General features: G+C 36.3%; 1 protein-coding gene across 16 annotated transcripts in view; it reads right to left on the minus strand.

The window, feature by feature from the left end:
* Nucleotides 1-626: 626 nt before the first annotated feature.
* The window catches only part of TAPT1 (transmembrane anterior posterior transformation 1), a 50630-nt gene continuing 29739 nt past the window's right edge, over nucleotides 627-21517 (minus strand). For 15 of the 16 annotated variants that reach the window (XM_074822186.1, XM_074822184.1, XM_074822183.1 and 12 more), the window contains 7 exons: nucleotides 14945-15025; nucleotides 13991-14100; nucleotides 12397-12456; nucleotides 10955-11023; nucleotides 9397-9473; nucleotides 6065-6225; nucleotides 627-2744 (listed from right to left, as the gene is read on the minus strand). In XM_074822186.1, the coding sequence (XP_074678287.1) occupies nucleotides 2515-2744; nucleotides 6065-6225; nucleotides 9397-9473; nucleotides 10955-11023; nucleotides 12397-12456; nucleotides 13991-14100; nucleotides 14945-15025 (788 nt within the window). In that variant the 3' untranslated portion in view covers nucleotides 627-2514. Of the gene's footprint in view, nucleotides 2745-6064; nucleotides 6226-8107; nucleotides 8195-9396; nucleotides 9474-10954; nucleotides 11024-12396; nucleotides 12457-13990; nucleotides 14101-14944; nucleotides 15026-21517 lie in introns of those variants that run through there. The other variant, XR_012623040.1, reaches the window with a different exon arrangement.

Below are 21517 nucleotides of genomic sequence, written 5' to 3' on the forward strand. Positions count from 1 at the left end.
AAGTGTTGCATTTGCAATGCCCTCTATAACCAGTGCCTCAAGTATACCTTTGGATTATGGTGAACCTTAAGTTAACAAAGTTATGCCTACACAACAGAGATGTAACAGCCGTATCCCAAAGCCCACCTATACTGCTTTACATCTAGTTACTACAATTCAAATGTAAAAACTAAGCAACAAAGGCTCACAGCCTCAAATGAGGGTCTGGGCGAGGACTTGGACTTAAGTGCAGTTAGCCATTACCTTTTCACTGTCACGTGCTCAGGAAAGGACTTGCCTAAGCTTATACTGCAATTGCATTTGGCTTTGCTGTGTAGGTGCAACTAGTCCAACTGTAGTAACTGACTACATAGATTACAACTCCCTTAAGACATAATATTTTTTCATTTACATGGGTTTTGTCTTTAAAAAATAAGTTAATAGTACGTTGGCATCAATACCTTCTTCCTACAAGTGGCAATAACCAACTGGTACAGAAATAAATCGGAAGCCACTGATAACCCAGTTCTTACGCACATTCATGTCCCACATTTGCAAGAATTTTTATGGAAATTGGAATTTAATACAGTAAATACACTGCAAGTTCACCAACTCTGAATACTAAGAAAGAAATGTCGACGCTGTACTTTTCCTTTTTTAAACAAATATTACAAAATTGAATTTTATTTTCACACAAGATGCACTTATAAAATTGATACAGAATGTCATTCAACAGAAAAAAAACTGAAAGCAATTCCAAGCCTTCTTTAGCAACTGCTAAATAATTCAAAAATAAGATACACCAAATTGACAGATAATCTGAATTTCAATGTGTGAACATCTCCAATTAATATAAAATACATTAAATATTAAAGAATTTCAGATTTTTTCCCAGCACAAGTCCTCTTTTTTTTACTCTCATCCCTGAACAACAGTAACCACAGATTTTGGCTGTTACTCCAGCTACTCTTGATGGGAGAGGAAAGGCAGCAGTAAGTTCCCACCAGAGCAGACCACGCTAACCTGTACAGCAAAGCTAGCTCATTACCAAGTCTGCTCAGACACGTAACTCTGTCCAACTGTCTCCATCTGCTATATTACTGTAGTCCTGCAAGTTTCAGGGATTAGCACACACATTGAACTTTCACATGTTCATAAAGCAAGTAACCTTTGGCTCACACTGTGACAAATTATGAAATCAGCAAAAAACAAATTTTGTCTTCCTTTTTTTAGCACTGAAGTAGTTTTAGGATACCTTCCCTTGGAAAGTGAAACTGGTGCTTACTTAAATATCTGAAAGGCATTTGAAGTTAATGCTGTGTTTCAACAACAATATATGAAGAATTTATCATTAACTGAAGGGTCTCTTCTGATACAAGTCTCCAGCCTAAGTCTTGAGCTCAAATTTATTCCATTCTTGGTCTGAGGATTCCAAACCATCTTTCATCAGTTCTCCCACAACTGTATCTCACACCAGAAATTAAGATGCATTGTAATGCTTAAGTGCTCTTTATAGACCTAGTCCGTCTACTTAAGTTTGGCTAAAATCAATCAACTAAAGTGGACAATTCTGGTTTGATCATGAGTATGAGCTTTTACAGACGTGTTCTCAGGCAAGTTAACAGATGTCATTCTTATCAGAGTTAAACTCAAAATGCAGTGTAATATTCTTTTTCTGCTGCATTAATGCTATACATACAGTTCCAACACAACACTTTCTTGCTGCAATGAACACTGCCTTTCCTCAACATATAGAAGTGCCCCTTTATTATTTTTCCCTACAGCAACAAAAAATCCTCAGCTTTTAAAAATAATTTGCCTTGCAGGACACACAACACAAGAAATGAATATGCTTCATATTTGCCCAGTTAAGCAGAATCTGCATTACCGTGATCTCTCCTTGGTGTTTAGTATTTAGATAAAATAGTATGCAGTAAATCTTTCATTTAAAGGCAAAATTTTATTCTGATTACAAGATTTTCAAGGTACATCTTGAAAATATTTTTGTTGACAAGAGTAACTATCTTGACTTACTGTTTTATGTACCAATGCTTTATGCGTTTGTTGATATAAGCACAAGTTTTGAATTCTGCTGTAGATGTTTATTAAAACAAGGTAACTGGAAAGGCAAGCTTCCGGTCAAGTTGTCATACATTTCCAGGAATATCCTTATACTGGAGGAACCTTCATGAAAAGTAGTATGTTCTGGAAGCACGGTTTCATAACGCAGAACAGGATTACGCTTTTTTCCAGTCTATTTTCCAGAAAAGTGATATTGCAGCTCTGCCACCAGGCTAGAGACTCATGATCCACCACATTTTCCAAGAGGCAAGTTAAAGATCTCTCACTTGACCTGACCAGATACCAAGCCAAGTTACTTGTAGAAAGAAATTAATATTTTTTGCCATTAATAATTTAAGTTTTTAAATAAATATTTATGTGCCTTTTTTGGCAACTGTCCATTCTGGTAGCATCTGCTGTCCCAACAGCTCAGTATCCTTAGCACATTGATTAAAAAAAAAAAAAAAAAAAATCTTAGTCAATTCTGTTTCCACAAATAGTAAACCTGTCTATCTCCAACAAGTCTTTCTTTGAAGACCTGTGTTTTAATTCTGAACTGTCTTGGCTTATATCTTTTTCTTCTCCATCAGGAGTTGTCAGAAATTGATCAGAATTGCTTGTTACAAGTAAAGATGGTGTATTCTCCTTCTGATGCACAGGTTGATTGGTAACTGATGTAGATCCATTTTCATCTGTGGAAATTCCTGTTGGAACAGAAGACAATTACAAAGATAATAATGATTTTAACACAGAAATACTGATGCATCTATAACATCAAGATTCATCCAAAGCCATCCTGAAAAAGCCACTATATTGTCTCAGCTTTACCACAAGAGATCTCCTTTTCTAATTTGGTAGAAGAATAGAAACCAAATTCTACAGAAGTTCAGATAACAAGCAAGAGCATAAGCAGCAGAGGTTAGGACATATACTGCATTCTTCTGGTTTACATACTCATTTTTGTTGGCTTAGGCAAAAAGGTTTTTGATAGTCATTGTGTGAATCACACAAATATTTTCTACTGAAATGAAGAAAAGGAATCTCTGTAGCGGGAACTAGATGTGCCTAATCCTCTACATAAGTACAATAAACCTTGCTTCTCTAGGGACAGCTAATGACTCATGCACTGCTACACACTTTAATAGCACTGGCTCCTAAAGCAGTTTTATTAAAGATGTCTATTTTTATTCCTTCCTCTTACTTCGGTGGAATTGAACACTGGCTCCGTTAACCCAAGATATCTGCAGATAATATCCATGTATCCTTTCCACATTTTGTTAAAACATTAAAAAAATTAAAACGCACTAGTAAATGACAGGGAAGTAATTTTTTCTTATTACTATCTCCTTGTAAAGGCTGAGTTATTGTTTCTAAAGGAATCTGAAAAAGTCTAATGTGGAGAGTACTCCAGACCAGCCCAAGTGAACATTATTTGTCAGAATGGCAGCACTATCCAAATTACTACAAAAACTTTCTGTATAGTATCTCTTCACAGTATACCATCTACTACTTGAAGGTACATGGATTACTCTCTACAGTCCTATGCAAGTCAAAAGTACTAAACTTGCATCAAGAAAGGAGACAAGTAATGTTAATTGTAGAACTTTGTTACAAAGGTATTTTCTAACCCAGCAGCTTCCATAGAAAGCTGGTCAGCCTATGAATGATTACCAGTAATTAGAACTTCTATCCTTCAAGACCAAGTGTACAATTTTATTCTTCAAAATTTTAAGCTGTTTGTTTAAACTGTTTCTGTGACGAGGTGGAAACTCTTAGGAAAATTTAACTTATAAACTGATAGAAAGCAGACCAGATTAACTCCCTCGCCCTCATTCTAGTTAAGAGATGGGTTGAGAGACTGTATTGAAAAAAACCTGGTAAGTGGGGCACAGGGATTAACCAATATTGCAGAGCTCAGCAGAATAATGCAAACACACAGAAGCTGGGGAAGGTAAAATCATTCTTTCCCATAATTGAGGTTTCTAGTAGATAAAGAGCTATAAAGGTATAAAAAAAATCCTGAAAAACTGTTAAAAATTAAGCTTTTTCATCACTGATGGAAGTTAAGACTATTCTAAATAAAATCAGCGAAAGCTTTTTGATTGCTACTTTTCAGTCAAAATCTTTCCATTTGAGGAAATAAGCATCTCTGCTGACTGTCCTGGTAAAATTGCTGCTGTTTCAGTTAAAAACAGTCTTCAGGACTTATTTACTGTAAGTTTAAGGGTCAGTCTAAGTAAGTATGACTTATTAAATCTTATATCCAAGTGTAGTACTAGAATGTTTAATTAAAACAGTATCATTAGGACAGTTGTCTAATGAAATTAAAAAGACATTCAGACCAATTCATATTACATTCTTTCATCATGAAACTAAAGCAACTCTGTGAATTTAAGCTATTTAAAAATAACCATCTACACCAAGTTTCTGCCTGATGTGATTTGCCACAGGTGAGATACAGAGTTGTGACCGAAACACTGACAGATTCTTAAGTCTACTATTGCTGGCGAGACACTATGACGGCTAATGAGCACCTTACATTTCAAGCTGTTCAAGTCTTTGGCAAGCAATACAGTGAACACAATAAAAGCCTCACTGTTAAGTTCTCTAGGGCTCTCATTGAGTTCTTCACAGGGGAAGATATACAATCCAATTCAGTTGACTGGAACAACGAAGGTTTCTGTTTCCTTCTATAACGTGTCACAGGAATACAATAATGCCCCATTCTAATTATATATTAGCCGCTAATGCTGAGGACCTGTACGAGAAAACCATGCTGCACAGACTTGAAATGAAGCGAGTAGAGACCAGCTGAAATTCCTGTTTGGATTTCACAAAGCTTTTCATTTATGTGTTCATAAATGACAACTACAAGTAATTATACCTATTGTGTGCCATGTTTTACATTAATTTCCATATGAAATGCATAGATTGCTTCCTCATTAAACTTCAGCACTGCCAGAGATGATGTGTAAATATTTATTTATTTGTGTAGTGACACGGCAGATGGGGTTGGACTAGATGGTCTTTAAAGGTCCCTTCCAACCCAAACCACTCATTCTGTGGTTACGATTTTCAAACAAAAGCATGCTACTGTTCTGATGTTTCTATCACCTTCACATATCAGGGTGGGATCTTAACAGAGAGATGATTATTTATAACCAAAAGAAGGCACATGAACTAAAAGCAATACATTCTATTCCGTTTACAAACTTGTGCTTGAGAGGGCTCAAACAAATGAATTTCTGACAATTATTAAGACTAAACTGCGATGCATGAAAGCTTTACTTGCGTTTTGGTTTGTTTGTTTCCAAAGGACTCCTGACTCCTTAACTGCTTCCCTAGGTCTCTCTGTCTGTTTAGACAAGATTAAAACCCTTCCTACATAAATCACTGATAGCAGAGACTCAAGGCCTTCAGTGGACACTTAGGCAACTCCTAGAATGGGCAAACTAAGATAAGGGGGACTTGAACAAAAGGACACAGAGATCCTATTATAGGGAGGATGATTTTGCTGATTTAGGAAGAAGGCACCTGGACTTTACATCACAGCGCATGCTCTGGAAAGAAAGTCAATTAGCAAACACCATGAAGAAGACTACTTACTTCTTCCCTTGACCACTGAAGACACTCAATATTTTTACTATGCAAGCTCGGACTATGTAAATTAATTCTGGAATTCATTATCATAAGACATCCCTTTCCAGGAAATCTAATGAATATGTATAATTTGTGTGTATGTAAACTGATATCCCTTGCTAATTCTTGGGAGCCCTCATGGTGGAGAAACCCCAGGGTGACCCCAGTGCTGCTAATAAAGAATACCTGCTTAACAGTAAAAAACTTTACTGTTGAGTCAATTTCTTTGTTTCATGTTCACAGATGTGATGCTACGGTACAATTAAGGTCCAGCAACAGGGTGACTGTTATTAAATCAATATTAATTTAAATAATAACAATATTAAATTTAGTCTAAAAGCAATTTTCATTACAGTCGAAAACAAAACAAGGCAGTTAACCTTACCTTGGGTAGATTTAAACATGCTTTGCTGTTTGCCAGCTGGCTTCCCTGGGGTGGCAGTCAGGACAGGATTGAATAATTTCTCCTCCATTTTTGCCTCCTTTACATATTGACACGATTTCCCCAGCAACACAATACTGTTAAGGACTTTTAGAGATATTAACCTGAAAAAATAAAAGGATCTGTTTACATATTTGTATTAGCATATTAAAATAATTGCCTATTATTCATATCAAAGTAATTGCATATTGCTGTCTTGGAAGGATTAGCTAACAAATGAAATCTCTTCAATAGCCAGATCGAAAGGTAATTTCCTTTTCCTAATGATTTGTTTCAGATTCAATCCTTAAATTTCTTATTTTCTTTTTTTTTTTTTTTTTTTTTTTTCCCAGAAGGCATCTAGAGAAAACCATCAAATTTTACCATAGCTTAATGAAAGGACTACAAGGACAGTTAAGCAGCCATTTAATAAATCAATATTTAGACACGGGCCTAAAAAGGGCCCTCAACAGTGCAAGTCGAAATTAAATGCACTACTGTTAAACTGTAGCCCTAAGTGTGTCCAGCCAAGGATCCCTGGTGAACTTGGAACCACAAGAAAGCAAACATCTGGCTTTCACAAATTACAGGCTAATCATAAAAAGTCTTTTTTCACATCGCAAAAGACAGCCCCTCAACAAAACCAAAGAGGCAGCATTACCATCATAGATTCTTTTTCAATTATCTCTAATTTGCAGCACAAACTTCAGCAAATCTTTATATCCCTTTAATATCTGTCTTCTCATTTGAAGAACAGGAAGGATATAAATATGCTCTACACAAATCAATCTATGTAAGTAAAGTGAACCAAATGCAGACTCTGAATTCATTCTCCACTCTCTGAAAATCTGTTTATTATGTACATCAGTAACAGACTAAAAAGAAGAGTTGAAGTGAACATTCACAGATCCATGGAGTGGGTCTAACTGCTTAATCATAAAGTGACCAAAGCACACCGCAGCAGCAGCTTCGCTATCTCTCACTTGCATTAATGTAATCAGAACTTGCCAAACAGAAAAACAAAGTACACTGCACTTTTAAGGGAATTTTATACTATACATTTACTTGTAGAAGAAATTTAGAGAAATGGAAGAATGAGCAGACCAGACCACTTTCAGTACTCAGAAGAAATTGACATTTTGGTATCCAAGCCACAACAAAAGTTATCATTTTATACAAGTTGAAAGCCATGATTCTCTACAATTTTATTAGGTTATCGGGACAAATTTTGTTTGAGAGTTGCTTTTTATGTAACATGCTTTTGTTGTGAGAGAGCATTTCCAGCATGATTCGACTCTGATTTAATGAGATCAGAAGTTGAAAAGGCCATAAATCAACACTTTCAGTTCCAGCTTCTCATGGAAAATTATGCAAGAGTTTCTAGTGATTCTCCTTTATTCTTTTCTGCCAGTCCACCCCAGGCTCAAATTTCTAACAATGTAAGTTTGCAGTTGTTCAAAATCCTAGAAAAAGAAAACTGAGGTTTCATATGCTGGACAAGACTCTTTTATAGTATAACTTACAGTATTACAGTTGTTAAATATCAAATACAAAACAGTATCCTCCACATTACAGTCTCAATCCTTTGCCCAGTTAACTGCTTCAGATTTTATCACATTGTTTCTCACATTTCTGTGCTACGCTAATCTGATTAAAAGCTGAAATTTATGTTCAGAACACATATTACTTGAAAGATACAAGAGGTGAGTTAGCTCCAAATCTGAGATCATGGCAGAAGTAAAAGTTTGTTCCCACTTTTCAATCAGGACAAAATAAACCAAAACGTATTTACTATTGTGACCTATGCCTTCAAAGAGCAGCACTTAAACCTTCATGTTAATTGCATTACTTCTTCCTTCCCTCCATCCTCCAAGCCACAGACACAGGGAAAAATCCAGGAGTGGGCTGCAGTAGTGAAATGACAGGTGTAGGGAAATATTACATATATTGGGAAAAAGGAAAAAAAAAGAACCACTGAGCAGAGTGAAGGTGCTGAGCTTGGTATACCACAGCTTGAATGTGATGATCAGGGGCTAGGTCCTTCCATTATATAGAGCTGGCTTCAGGGAGAACATGGGCACAGCATGTCATACACTGGGGAAGAAATCCAAGTATTGGTGCAGAGGAATATGGCTAATATCTTAATATTTGGCCTATATGCAGTATCTTAAAGTCCTAGTTATCTGACACTAGAAATGTATCTCTACACTCATGTGGACTAGACACAAGTTCTACTTTTTTTTCCGCAGATCATGGTCAGATTAGGGATAAAAGTCTAACTATTCACAAAAAAATGTGTAGTAAACCCATTCTTTCATAAGGTATTGTAAAACAGCAGCCTCCTCTCTTCCAGTGTGCCTGCTGAACCACTGCCCCAGACCTAGAAGTCTTTTACTTCCCAAGTCTTGCTGCCTTCAGTTATAAATATAACTTGGTAGGGCACTGGAAGAAATATTCCCACTATGTTGCAGCACAGAGAACCTGCCTACAGTAATGTGAATCACTTAATTCTTTATGATCAATTTTAGGAGGACTCCAATATGAATCAGTACTGAGAGACAACAAATGCTGACAGAGTTCAGTACGCACCTTTCCTAGAAACTGGTCATCTCCATATAGTCTACAGCAAGTGTCTCAAGACAGGCAAACTAGATAGGATTTAAAGAGCAACTAAACGCATGTCAGAAGTACGGATCAACTGGTGAGAAGTTAAGGATAACACAAGTATAAACTGACTTAGCAGTGAAGGTATATTTGCAAATCATTGGTTTTGGAAAACAAATTGCCATAGGACATTATATTCCTTAACTAAGATTACTTACTGACCCCAGCCTTCCCAGAAAGGCAAGCCATGCATTTACTAATTTTTATATAGCAGTTTCCTAACAGGAAGAAACCTTGCATTTAACTGCCAGAGAGAAGAATTCATGATCTGCTCAGAGCACTTAAACTGCTTACTTTTGTTGGCATGGTGAATCTTTCACTCTTTTCACAGAAAGTTTCATTCCTTCGAATTCAATTTCCCCTTTTATGCAGTGGTATGGTGCTTGTCTGTCAAATTCTTTCACTCATTTTTCCACTAGTTATTTTCATTACCGAAGTTACTTATCAAGGGCTATAATCACCCAATGCAGTTACAGTACTTAGGGACCAATCTGCACTCTCAGTTTATGAGCATTAAGTGATCTACATTTATGTTCTACTGAATATAAACTGTGTGTTTACACAACAGAAGCTTTTTTCACATATCTGATCAAATAATGGTAAATACTTTTCAGTTGCATGCATTTACTTACCCACAGTAAAACAGCACAACACAAACATAAGCTAAGACTCCTTGTACTTTTATTGAGCTCGTTACCACTCTGATAAGCTGTTTTAAGGAAAAAAGTTAAACAGTTAAAACATATAGCATACTATTATTGACAGACATTTCTTATTTGATAAATTCAAGACAAAAGTAGAAACATTTACATTAATAGAAATTTATTCTAATGTTCCCCTTGGCAGCGCTAGCTATTTGAGATTTTGGCTTGAATAAGTATTATACTAGCACCTAGTTGCAACTTTGCCAAAACTACAGTCTGATAATGTTATTTTACTTGGAAGTCAGTGGCGAAGGAAACAAGTGAAAAAAATCTCCCCAGAAGTCAAGGGCTGGAAGCTGAGTTATTTTTTGAAGAAAATGTCAAGAGATGGTGACGCAGTAAAACAGAATCAGTGTTTTGTACTATGCTAACATTTTGAATACAAAATTGCTTTGTGGACTAGGCATGTGAATCACAAGTTTCAGCACAAATAATCCTGAAATCTCAGTTTTACTTCAGTATTTCACAGTTAGGGTTCCAAGTTAGCAAAGCACTTCAGTTTGGTTTAAACCTATTAATATCTGGGATATCATAACTTGAAAAAAAAGCATTTCAATCAAATTCTGATTGGATGTACTTTACCTACTTATAAAAGAAATCATGACTATGATCATAGTTGTTTTGGTTTTTTGTTGGGGATTTGTTTGGTTGTTTTTTTTAAATCCTGGATAAACACTAGGCAAAGTCTGTCCATAGTATTTTTCCCCATCTTCATGGGAGAATGTTATATTTGAAAGTTAATTCATATTGAAATTCTTCCAGGAAAATTATGACTTAGCATCTTTGCTGGCAAAGCAAGGCCACATTCCCACTATGATGATAACTGCTGCTTGTCTACATGTGTGTATGGGGAAAGTCAGAGAACCTATTTACAGAAAACTTTCTGCAATAGTTAATTCAAAACAGACAGCATGTGGACACAATTCCAATAATGAAGTGATTCATTTTATAGCAGCACATCCATGTAACAGGGTCAACTATTTCAGAATCATGTATTCTACAACAGCTCAGAAGCTCAGTGCTGCATAGAAAAGAAAACTTAGTCATAAAACATATACCATTACAGGGACAACCACAAGGACTCCTATGAAAACTCCCCCGAAAAATAGTACACTACTGCTAACCTTCTGGCAACCAGCTGCTTTGACTATTCCGAATGAATGAATGGATAATTGCTAAAAGGAATAAATGTTTAATAAGCACAGATGTAGTTTAACTCCACTGCTACAATTCAAGTGCTTATAAAATCTATAATATATATATTCAATTTTCTAGGAAAGGCTGATAAACACTAACACATTCGAAGTCATAATTAGTATGTGATATCGGTTATACTGAATGCTAACTTAACCTTGCAGCATCATTTTAGTTACTTTAGGTGATCATTTCATCCTCAAAACATCAAAATGAGCCACCTATGTCATAGGCATATATTCTCAAAGTGAGATCTTATTGATAGGAAACTGATAGGAAAGATCCAACTTACTAAAACAGCCAGTGGAAGAGGAATAAAACCCATTCTTCTGGAAACTGAATCGCTATAATCTGTATATGCCTAGGAAAAAAAGAGGAAGAATAATGAACTATTTATGCAAAGGAATGAGCTTATTTTAGCTTGGCACACTCTCTAGATAAGAATCAATCTCTGCTAACAAACACTATGCTGGTATAATTGACCTATTCACATTCTGAAATTCAAATGCAGATAGCTGTACTCTCAGACAAAAATGTAATACTACCATGACCAGTAAGATTAGCTTCAGTGCTCTAAATCAAGAGAAACTGGAGTATAATACAAATATCTAAATCGAGAGCAATTAGGACACTGAATCCAAACACGCTATGATATTTCATCTGTACGTTGTTACCAGCTTAGAGATCTTTTTGTATTAATTTGACTTTGATCCTCAAATACTGTACAGAAAAACCTATAACAGGGATAAAAGAACAATTATCCATCACACTAGCAATTTTAAATCATTCTACAAGCATCTATAATTAGCCTCAAGGTGTTAAAGTAATTTTGAAAATATGTTTACATTTGAACTCTCAAAACACAACTACTTTGCATGACAGCTTTCATGCAGTATGGAATGTCATGCCAAAGTTAGTACCTATATGATGCTACCTCATTTTCCACAAAAGATCCTTAGGAAAAGTAATGGATTTTTCAAACTAATGTTTTTTTTGATTAACAAATTATTAATAATTATTTGTAATTGAAGATGTCTTAACTTCTTTACGAGGTATAACTACTGCATTCCTAGCAATAGCTGTTAAACATGCCCAAGAAAACTACATAAATTTTTATTATAAATTTCATTTAATAGTTAGAACACTCATCCGGAGCACTCAGTAATACTGAAGAGACTCATGCAGGAAAGATGTGCTGTAAATTGTCTTCCAAAAACAGTACTAATGAAAAAACACAGTCTGTGCGTTCTGTAAATACCCATGCCACAACAGTAACATGCATGACAAAAACATCCCTATACATCTGTACATGCTGTGAAGAAATTAATATAAATTCTTAATGAATACTTTTGATCCAACACAGTTAAAACAAACAGAAAAGAACAGTAGTTATAAATTATCTCAAGAACATCTTGCTAAGCTTACTTCCCAGATATCTCAAAAATGTCAAAATCGTTACAACTGTCCCCTGACTATAAGTGTCTTTGGAAGAGACTTCTCAACAATGTATTAAATAAAGCCCAAACTGACCTGAACAACTGGATAAAACCAGGAATATAAATCACAAGGAAACATTCCTGTTATCTCTCATTAAAAAAGCAGAGATTTTCAGCGCTGTAGGACTGTAACAGTTCTGTATGTATTTCTTTAACTATTTGTTTCAATATCCGCCCCCCCACCCCGGTAACAATTATGTTAGTTAATACAAGAAAACACCTTCATTTTCAGGCTTACATTTTTCTGTCGACTGCTAACAAGGTCAAATGCAAGACTGGCTCTGTATTCACTGTAGACCTGGAAAAAATCCAGCACATCAGATGTGTGATTAATTTGTTATCACATTTTACAGAAGCAGAGATATTAATAAAATATTTCTGTAAAAATATTATACACACTTATGCACAAACTGATGTAGTCAAAGCCAGTTTTTCTGAGGTCTAATTGCACCCTTCAACAGATGAGCCTCTACAGAGTAACTTGCATATATATACATATATAAAACAAACAAGACTATGCTATGTTTTAGGAATTGAATGAGACTTTATAAAGCATTTACTGAATTTGAGGATCATCAGAAACACGAAGTAAAAGAAAACATGTTTACTTTGTTCCTACAGTTCATAATTTGCATTAAGCTACATGAAAGGTAGCACTGGGATCAAATTAAACAAATGAGAGAGCTTATTTTTATACCAAGCAAGTGATCTCATGAAAAAAGCAAATTGTATCAGAAGATGAATGAAGCTTTTCTTCCTCTTTAAAACAGTTCTGCATATTAAGACAGAAAAGCATCTATTTTAAGGAAAAGTGGCAGGGCAACTTGCACTGCAGGTGTTCAAAACTTCTGAAAAAAGTATGACCTAGCAACAATAAATCTTCAGAACTTCATACAAAAAATACAAAGTTTGTTAAATGAACCTTGCAAAATTGTCACTCACTACCCCTATCCTCCAGCTGTTTCAGCACACTGAAGCATGCTACAGCTTTGGCTAGCATGACTTCATTATTGCTCTTTTCCACACTCTCTATATGAAAGTAGGGCATACATAAATGCCTCCAGCATGAGGGAGCTTATTAAGTACACCTATTAGACTTGTTTCTATATCGTAAAATGTAGGTACTTTAGAAAAAGATAGCACTTCCAAGTTCTGATCTTGTTTCCTGAAAAGTGGTTTTAATAGTGCAAAAAACGCTAATTCATCTCTCACAAATATATCAAGTGTATTTGAATTCACACAACATGCAAGACAAATGGCCAACGTATCATGCACAACATACAAAAAGTAATCTCATCTACTACTTTAAAAGAAGGACTGCATAATATATACAGCCTAAGAAATTTCAGGAGTGGGAAACTACTTCAAATTACTGCTCCAGGGACAGTGGAAAAATCTATCTCTGATTTCAGATTCCATCTATTTTTCCTAAAGTCTGAATTTTAACCTACAATCCATTCTGTTAGGAAAAAGTACAAGCTCTGTCTAGACTGTAGAACAAGTAACCTTCTGTCAATTTAACCAGTGGTCACCTCACAAAATGATCTGCCAGTTATGCAAACTGCAGTTATTACATGAACTGTTACACAACACTTTCAACAATTTATGGATCTGGAACTACCTATTTAGAGGCAGAGGTGTTTGTTCCACATTATAAAGACCCTCAGAAGCATACTGTATCAGGAAATTACCAAGCTTTCCCAAATGATATCCTATGTATGAAAACAACAATTTTCAGATTTTCTGCACTGGAATCAATTTTAATATTTTAAAATATATGAACAAAATAAACAACTTAAAATAGCACTCAGCATTTCAAACAGGATACCTACATCTGCTGTGATGTCATTGAATTTTGTTATAAAGGCATGTTTCACAATATCCACCGCAATTTCTGAAGCAACCACCATGCAAACATCTGGGAATAACACCCAAAGATGATCTGAAGGTTGGGAAGAAACAAGTTAGGCTGATTAATTTGATGCCAGTATACAAACCAAAAATTACAACACTTTTGCTCAACAGTGAAAAATCTTCAAGAGCCTGAAGAGTGTGTAACTCTGCATCACCACTCAGCATGTATTGTGCAAGTCCTTGCTTAGTCCATTGCTATACTATACAATCACGCCACAGGATCAGGTTCCAAAGCCTTTACTTCGTAAAGCTTTATCTCTACAAGGAAGACAATCTTTGCACATATTATATAGGTGTTCAGTGTGTATGAGGAATAGACAGAGCTCCTGCAGTTTTAGATGCTTAAGGTAAAATTCAGGTGGACTGGTAACATTCAAGCAAAATATACCACACAGCTCAGGGCTCAAAATTATTAAAACAAAGTTTTGATAAAGTAAAATCCAAATTTTGCTCAATATTTATTCAATATGGTATTAAAATTCTAAGCATAATCAATATTAAAATATGAATGGAAATTTTCACATAATCTTCTATCAAACTTCAATCTCACTAGCCTCACAAAATAAAATTCTCTAGGGGATCCTTCATCCTCAATGTACTCCAAGGAAAGAAAAGGGCTGAGAAGACACTACTTGAAACATAAATGCATGTTAGTAGCATTACAGCATATACTTTTAGTAGAAAGGATATAGAGTCACTCTTACAAAAAAGCCAGAAATCGAAAAACAAGAATCTCAGGTATGTGACAAATGAAGATTCCTCAATTAAATGTCCTGGTTACCCTTATCTTTCAGATCAAGGAAAGAAGCAAGAGATACAGTTGTCAGCACAGGAATGTCATTTTGTATTTAATTTTTTACTAGTTTACTCACCTGGATTCCATGAGAACTGTTCCATATTTCTTAGACATACAATTAGTAGCAGCACGTAATTGGTGAACCTCTCCTTTATATCTAGTTAAAAAAAAAAGCCATCAACTCCAAAGAACCTATGTATGCAAATAAATGTTATCTACTCATTCTGAGGTTCTATCATTTATTAAGTCTTGGATTAGACAATCTTTTCCACAAATTATTTGACAGATTTTAGGGGAAGAGATGCTGGGTATCTCACTATGGACAGGATCTCTGCACTGTACTGTGGCGTAACTGCAGGTTCATCCAATGCTACATCAACCTGGGGTTCTCAGCATCAGAACAGACTTAAGTTATGACTTGCTGTCACCTTTTCTAATATGTTAATAAAAGTCATCTTTCTTGATAAAGTTTGTGCATTTCTTGTGGGATTCAAAAAGAATCACCCCCTCCTGGTGCAAAAATGAAGACAATACACCTGTTTGTCATTTCAAGTTATTAGCAAGGCAAATTTTATTTTCTACAGATCACAGATACCCAAGATATACTGGGTCCAATAGTAGGGGAAAAAAATAAAAGTGTTTCAAGACAACTATTACACCTTATTTAGAAGGTTCCTACTAGTCTTTCACATTGCCACCTTAAAAGCAAACAGCAGGATACATCAGCTCTGTTATCAAAACTGTAAGAACTGTAACACAAAAGCAGTCCAACTTGAGACGGAGTCCTATGACTTGTCCTCCCAGACTAGGCAGAGCCTAATTTCCTAGTTTGATGCCCTATCTCCAGAAATGACCCGTACAGCTTGCTTCAGGAAGCATCACAGTTTTTAACATATTAAAAAACCTCCCTGAAATTGTATTATTGAGAAGTGCAGTAAAACCTAAAATGTAATGTCACCACAGATTAGCAAGCCTGAAGAAGTCTTTTTAGAAGACATAACTATTAGGAAAATCTGTGAAGATACTGTTATTGCCTGTGACACCTGTTAATAACCATGACCAATTTCTTTGTGGGCAAGTAATCTCCAAATCCAAAAGATTAATTTCCTGAAGCACCTCAAATATTCGGTGGGATTCTACCTACTGGTTTTAGGACACAAGAGATAGAAATGTTCAGATGAACACGCAAGGATTAAGCTGGCCAAAAAAATTTGGCTTTGACTTGTCTCAGCAGCTTCCATCATCTTAACTGACTACAGACCAACGACAATGTTCACGGCTGCAGTTACTATATTCTAGTATTATTCTATATTATGTCACTCTATATCCCTCATTTAAAAAAAGAAGTTTCAAAATATCGGCAAGCCTGAAGGAAGGGAGCTAAAAGAAAAGAACAACTCCTCCAGGAGAGGGGAATGAAAAGCACACAAAATTCAAGATGAATGAGATTGCATGCACACATGTAAAAAGGCACATTTTGGGATACATAAACTCATCTCTCAGTATGGTCTGGGGAAGGGTCAGAGGAAGCACAAGTTTCCAAACCAGAACAATGGCATATGTATGGGGGAAGAAACAAACAAATCCTTCAGTAAAATAAGTTTAAATACCAGAAAAAACAGGACATAGGTGAAGTCCTAACCCTAATTTTTTGGTTTCCTGCCAGTAACACTTCAACAAGTCAAGTATGTTCTTCTATGCTTCTGAATTCACCAAATACTGCCCAAATTACCAGAATACAGTATTTTCTGATAAATCTAGTTATGAGATATCACTTGGCACTGCCACCAGTGGATTAACATGCAGTCTAGCATTCCTTGATCTATATTCTCTACCACACCCATTAGTGACTGGAAAATAATCACTGAGTTTTCAGACTTTTGCCCAAAATCTCAAAGAGGTTTCATCTTCTATTTCCCATGTTGCATACTTCCACACTGCCACAACACATCACTGATCAGCAACGTGTAAGACAACACACAGATCCCAGGAAGGCCTGTACAGATAGAAATTCTCAAGTGGGAAGGACCTTAATTCAGGCTTAAACATTAAAGCATGTCCCGAGCCAATCCTTCAGACATTTATTACTTACTCAATATATATTAGCTCACCAGTCAACAAGATTAAATTGAGAAGGGACATCTTTGGCTTAAATTTCCTCTTATGTTGTAATAATAAACATTTTTCCCCCCACTTATTTCTGAGACTGGATGACAGGCTGACACCTATTTTTCCCCCCTGCTTATTTTTCCTGTTCTCACTGGCCTCCCTTCTAATCTGTTATCTCTGCTGCCACAGCTGTTCAAGGCTGCTTGGAGTAAGAGGAATGAGTGAAGCTGCTCTGCTTCATCCTCATCCCTCTCATCAACTGATTGTCAGAGGCACAAGCAAGGGAGAAAGGGCATTTTACAGCAGCTTCAACAGTAAACCCAAATGATTCAGAAACCAATTTCATTTCCCACCCGCAAGGACAAGCTTCAGAAATCCAAACCAACCAGTGGTAATCAGTCTTAAATCCCAATTAAAATTTCAGAATACAAAATATGCACCAATAATATTTCATCATTTATTATGAATTTATTTGATGTTGTATGTGTACTTTTTTTAAACAGGTGAGGAGAATTTCCTGTACCATGTATTGCCAGTTCTCAGATGATGTGGTGAACTATAGAACAAGTGAGGCTACATCCCTAAATTCACACATACAGACATCATGCTCTTGAAGAACAAAGGGAAAGTGAATTACTGTATTCGTGAATCTGGGGGAAGTGACAAGCCACCAGGGTTAGTGATCAGTTATAGAGAGTGCGGGTACTGGCAAAAGGAAGTGTCTCTATTCTGCTTTAGCATGACAAAGAGTAAAGTGGGAAGAAAAAGGGATCTCTGTTCTTCATTCTCCATCATGACAACCCTTAGTAACACTGATATAAGCCATTCGAACATATCCCACAAAATGTTGGTGACAAACATATCACAAACTATTTTTCAGTTAGAATACAGTACAGCTTTAATAACCCTTTCCATTTTAAGACAGGGTTAAATGACAGCCAAAACAACAGGCTGAGGCCATTTTAAATGGTCTTCAGCTACCTCCAGAAGCACATGATTAAGAAGTTTACTTTCTCACTGTTTATGCTCCTAAATGTTAAAGAACTGACATCTACCACTAATTCAAATATACTTATCACGCCGACTGGTCTCTTGTCAGCACATACCATGCATAGACTGCATGCTAATACCATGTTTAATCTCTACTCTTAATAGGGCTGGCCCTGAAGCCTAGCTGCACATCATACTATATACTCCCCACATATACACTATTTAGACTATATGATTAAGTTTTTCCAGTTTGCTTTAAAATATTTATTTCAGTATATTGGAAAGGGAAAGGAAGAATTGGACATTCCAAGACTTAGTACATCAGAATTTGGTGGTCATGTGTCAAAATCTAACCACAATATACCTTCTTCCATGAAGGTAAGTCATGTGTGCCTATTAGGGTTGTCATACGAATAGAGGTGGCAAATGTTTATTTCAAAGCCAGTAATATGCATATTGCCATAAATGCAATAGGGGAAAAAAGCAAGATGTACTTTTCTCTGTAGGTTCTCTGAAGTAAAGCCCAAAAAAGGATTGCACATAGCCAAATCAGATTTTAAATACTTTCACCCCACTTACATCAACCCTGCCATTCCATTTTGAGTGGAATTCTATACCCACATTAATGACACATTCTGAACTTCTATAAATCCTTCTGGAAAATGGAGTCATTCAGTTTAAAGGACCGATAGTAAGAGAAATCTGAAGTTTAATTGCTAATGTGTCAGAAGGTATCATCACTTTTAAAAAGCATGTAAATACTACAGAAATGCATATGATTGGAAATAAAGGATGTTCTTAGGACAACACTGCATCTAGTATGGACTAGTGTAATTAATTAGCCAATATCCCAAACAATTGATTACTGAACTCCTTCAGGAAGGACCTGAACTCTGAAGAACTTGGGTACTTTGCAGTGGTAACTAACAAGAAGGGCAGTGAGATCCCAGGAACAGAAGTGGCACTTCTACTCTCCTGGGAAGAAAATAGTCTTTAGAACACCTAGTTATTTCCTTCCAGATTCCTTGACACATCATGCAGGCATCCTTAATCAGGAAGTAAAAAATAATTTTGACCATGTTAATCGTACTGTTTATATGTTTAGATCAAAAGCTGGTTATAAACCATAGTGTGTAAGAAGTGGAACAACATTTTTTGGTTTACATCTCAGCAGATTCTAAGTAACTCCGGTGACAACTACCTCTTAATAAGTGACCAAAGCACAAGAAAGGATCAAAGACTGAACAAGGAATCATCAAGGAGGCACCAATCTTAAATGTACTCTTGCCCCCAAATCCCTGATCCTTAAATTCAACAACTGGATTAGAATTATGGTATTAAGAAGCCTAAAGCCACATTTAGAAAGCAGTCTGAATTCCAGATACCAAAGGTAAAAATAAAGGCTGTTCAATAAGTCAGGAACAAAGCAGAAAGAACAGAATTAAGGAAAAAAGAAATTATAAAGAAAAAACCTGAAATTCCTAGAGCTTCAGAAGAAATGTTAAAATTTTGAGACGAGATATTTAAAAATCAAGGAATAATCTGGCCAAACAGCCAACAGCAAATAACATAACGCACTGCACCTAATGTACGTATGAGGTACAACTGTGTTTTGTGAAAAATTTAGTTTAGAGCACAGCTTGAAATTAAAATAAGACCTTTAAAAGTATAAAGGAAGGCAGCATGCTGGGCTTTCAACAATGACGAAAGAGCTTCTCTTTACAATTTTGGTCTCCTACAAAATTAGCTTACAGATATCTATTCAAAAAAGAGAATATACTATTTAAATTCAGGGAAGTATTTCTTCCTGCTTCAATGAAGTTTTATGTCTCCTGTATAGAAGTCTTTTCCAACGGCCACAGTGTTTAGATTGCCTGGGCGTACATAAGTTTCTCAGTAAAAGCCAGGGTGACAATGCAAAAGTAGTTTTGCTGCAGCTGACAAACCAAAGCTGCAGGAGCCTGTATGGATGAAATCACAGATTCTGTAGCTAGTCTCAAGCAGTTATACAAACCCCAAGATCTCTGTTGACCTCCTGCACCTAAAAGATAATAGGTTTGGTTTTATTAGGTAACCGTGTAATCAGTGTATAACTCATGGTCTGTTCAATTAGTTATTATGTAGATGATTCACAGTTCTTTTAGACCTGACATTTTAATGAATTAACTGTTACAGCAGAATTTTAAATGGCTATACAATGGTGAGAAGGATCGCTGACTCCACTGACCCCAAGTCCAGAACCAGAAATATTGGGAAAAATAGTACAGCCACACATCAGTCTGCTATCCACAAGCCAGTGCTGAGCACAGTGCCACGTGAAAAGGATTTCACGATTTCCAGATCTAAACTGGTAGCTTAGTGGCACTTCATATCCTGGTGTCTTGCTATGTAGCATCTTCAATACCATGCAGAGTTCTGCAAGGTATTTCAATACACGGTATCAGACATGTCTTAGAAAGTACAACTGGAACAGTTCATTTCTATTTTCACACTTCTATTCACAAGATTACTTGCTTTTGAATTCTATTTGTAGCAACCTCTCTGGAACACAATGTCTAGTCTTGAGGTCACTGATATCTTCTTTTTCTCCTAGTTCATATTTTTCTTTTGATTAACATGTTAGATAAGGAAGTTTTACCTATTCATGACAAGTTCCTCAGATGCCTCTATGAGATTGACCTTATTTTCTTCCCCCTAAGAATTAGTATATTTAACTTCTGTGTACTAATAAGTACCTTTTGACAGAATTCAAACCACATGTTTGAGACAACAGTAATATTTTGAGCAGAGCCCCAGAAAAGGTGGGGCAAGGGAGCATCCATTCAGTCTGTCTAAGCTTAATCAGCTACTGTTCCCATGTTACCTTACAGCAGATACTGCAGACCTGAGAAAAAGCTGGAACAAACCAAGAGAAAGGTGGGAAATATATGGAGGAACCTATATTTAGTGCTTTATTTTAGCAATTTAGTTCACTCCAGGTATGAAGTTTAAGCATATTGTGCTCCAGGATGCACAAGTGTAAGGAACTGAAAGAATTAATGCCTCAAACATTCATCGATGCAGAAAACCTCAATGACAAGCTGTGACCTTTGTGATTAGTGTAAGGAATGCTGCCCAAGGAAGTGCGGAGTGTATCAAAGGATTCATGTCCCCCACTCCCTTGAGGCTGCGTTGTCAGATTCCTTGGATAAGTCTCAAAGGGGGGAACTGTAGCCTTGTAGCCCGCACAAATGTTTCTCATCAAGCACAAGGACCACTGATCACTGGCTCTATTGCGTAAGCCCAATACTTTGTGGCTCTATTGTGTAAGCCTAATACCATGCAGACCTTGCTAAACGGGTAAGAGGCGAGCACGACCACAGACTCAACTGGACAAGTAGGTTGGTGCACTCCATTCTCCCTCGACGCATGCTCAGAACCCATGCTCCACCTTCCCCCCACTCTCTCATGGAAATGACTTCATGAAATACCTGCCTCTGTCTAGTATGCTAATCAACTGATAAGATGAACTTAAAAAGATGACAGAACACTTTGCTGTGTGTGCACCCAC

This window comes from Strix aluco, chromosome 4 (assembly GCF_031877795.1).
Source record: "Strix aluco isolate bStrAlu1 chromosome 4, bStrAlu1.hap1, whole genome shotgun sequence".
In the NCBI taxonomy this organism is placed as follows: Eukaryota; Metazoa; Chordata; class Aves; order Strigiformes; family Strigidae; genus Strix; species Strix aluco.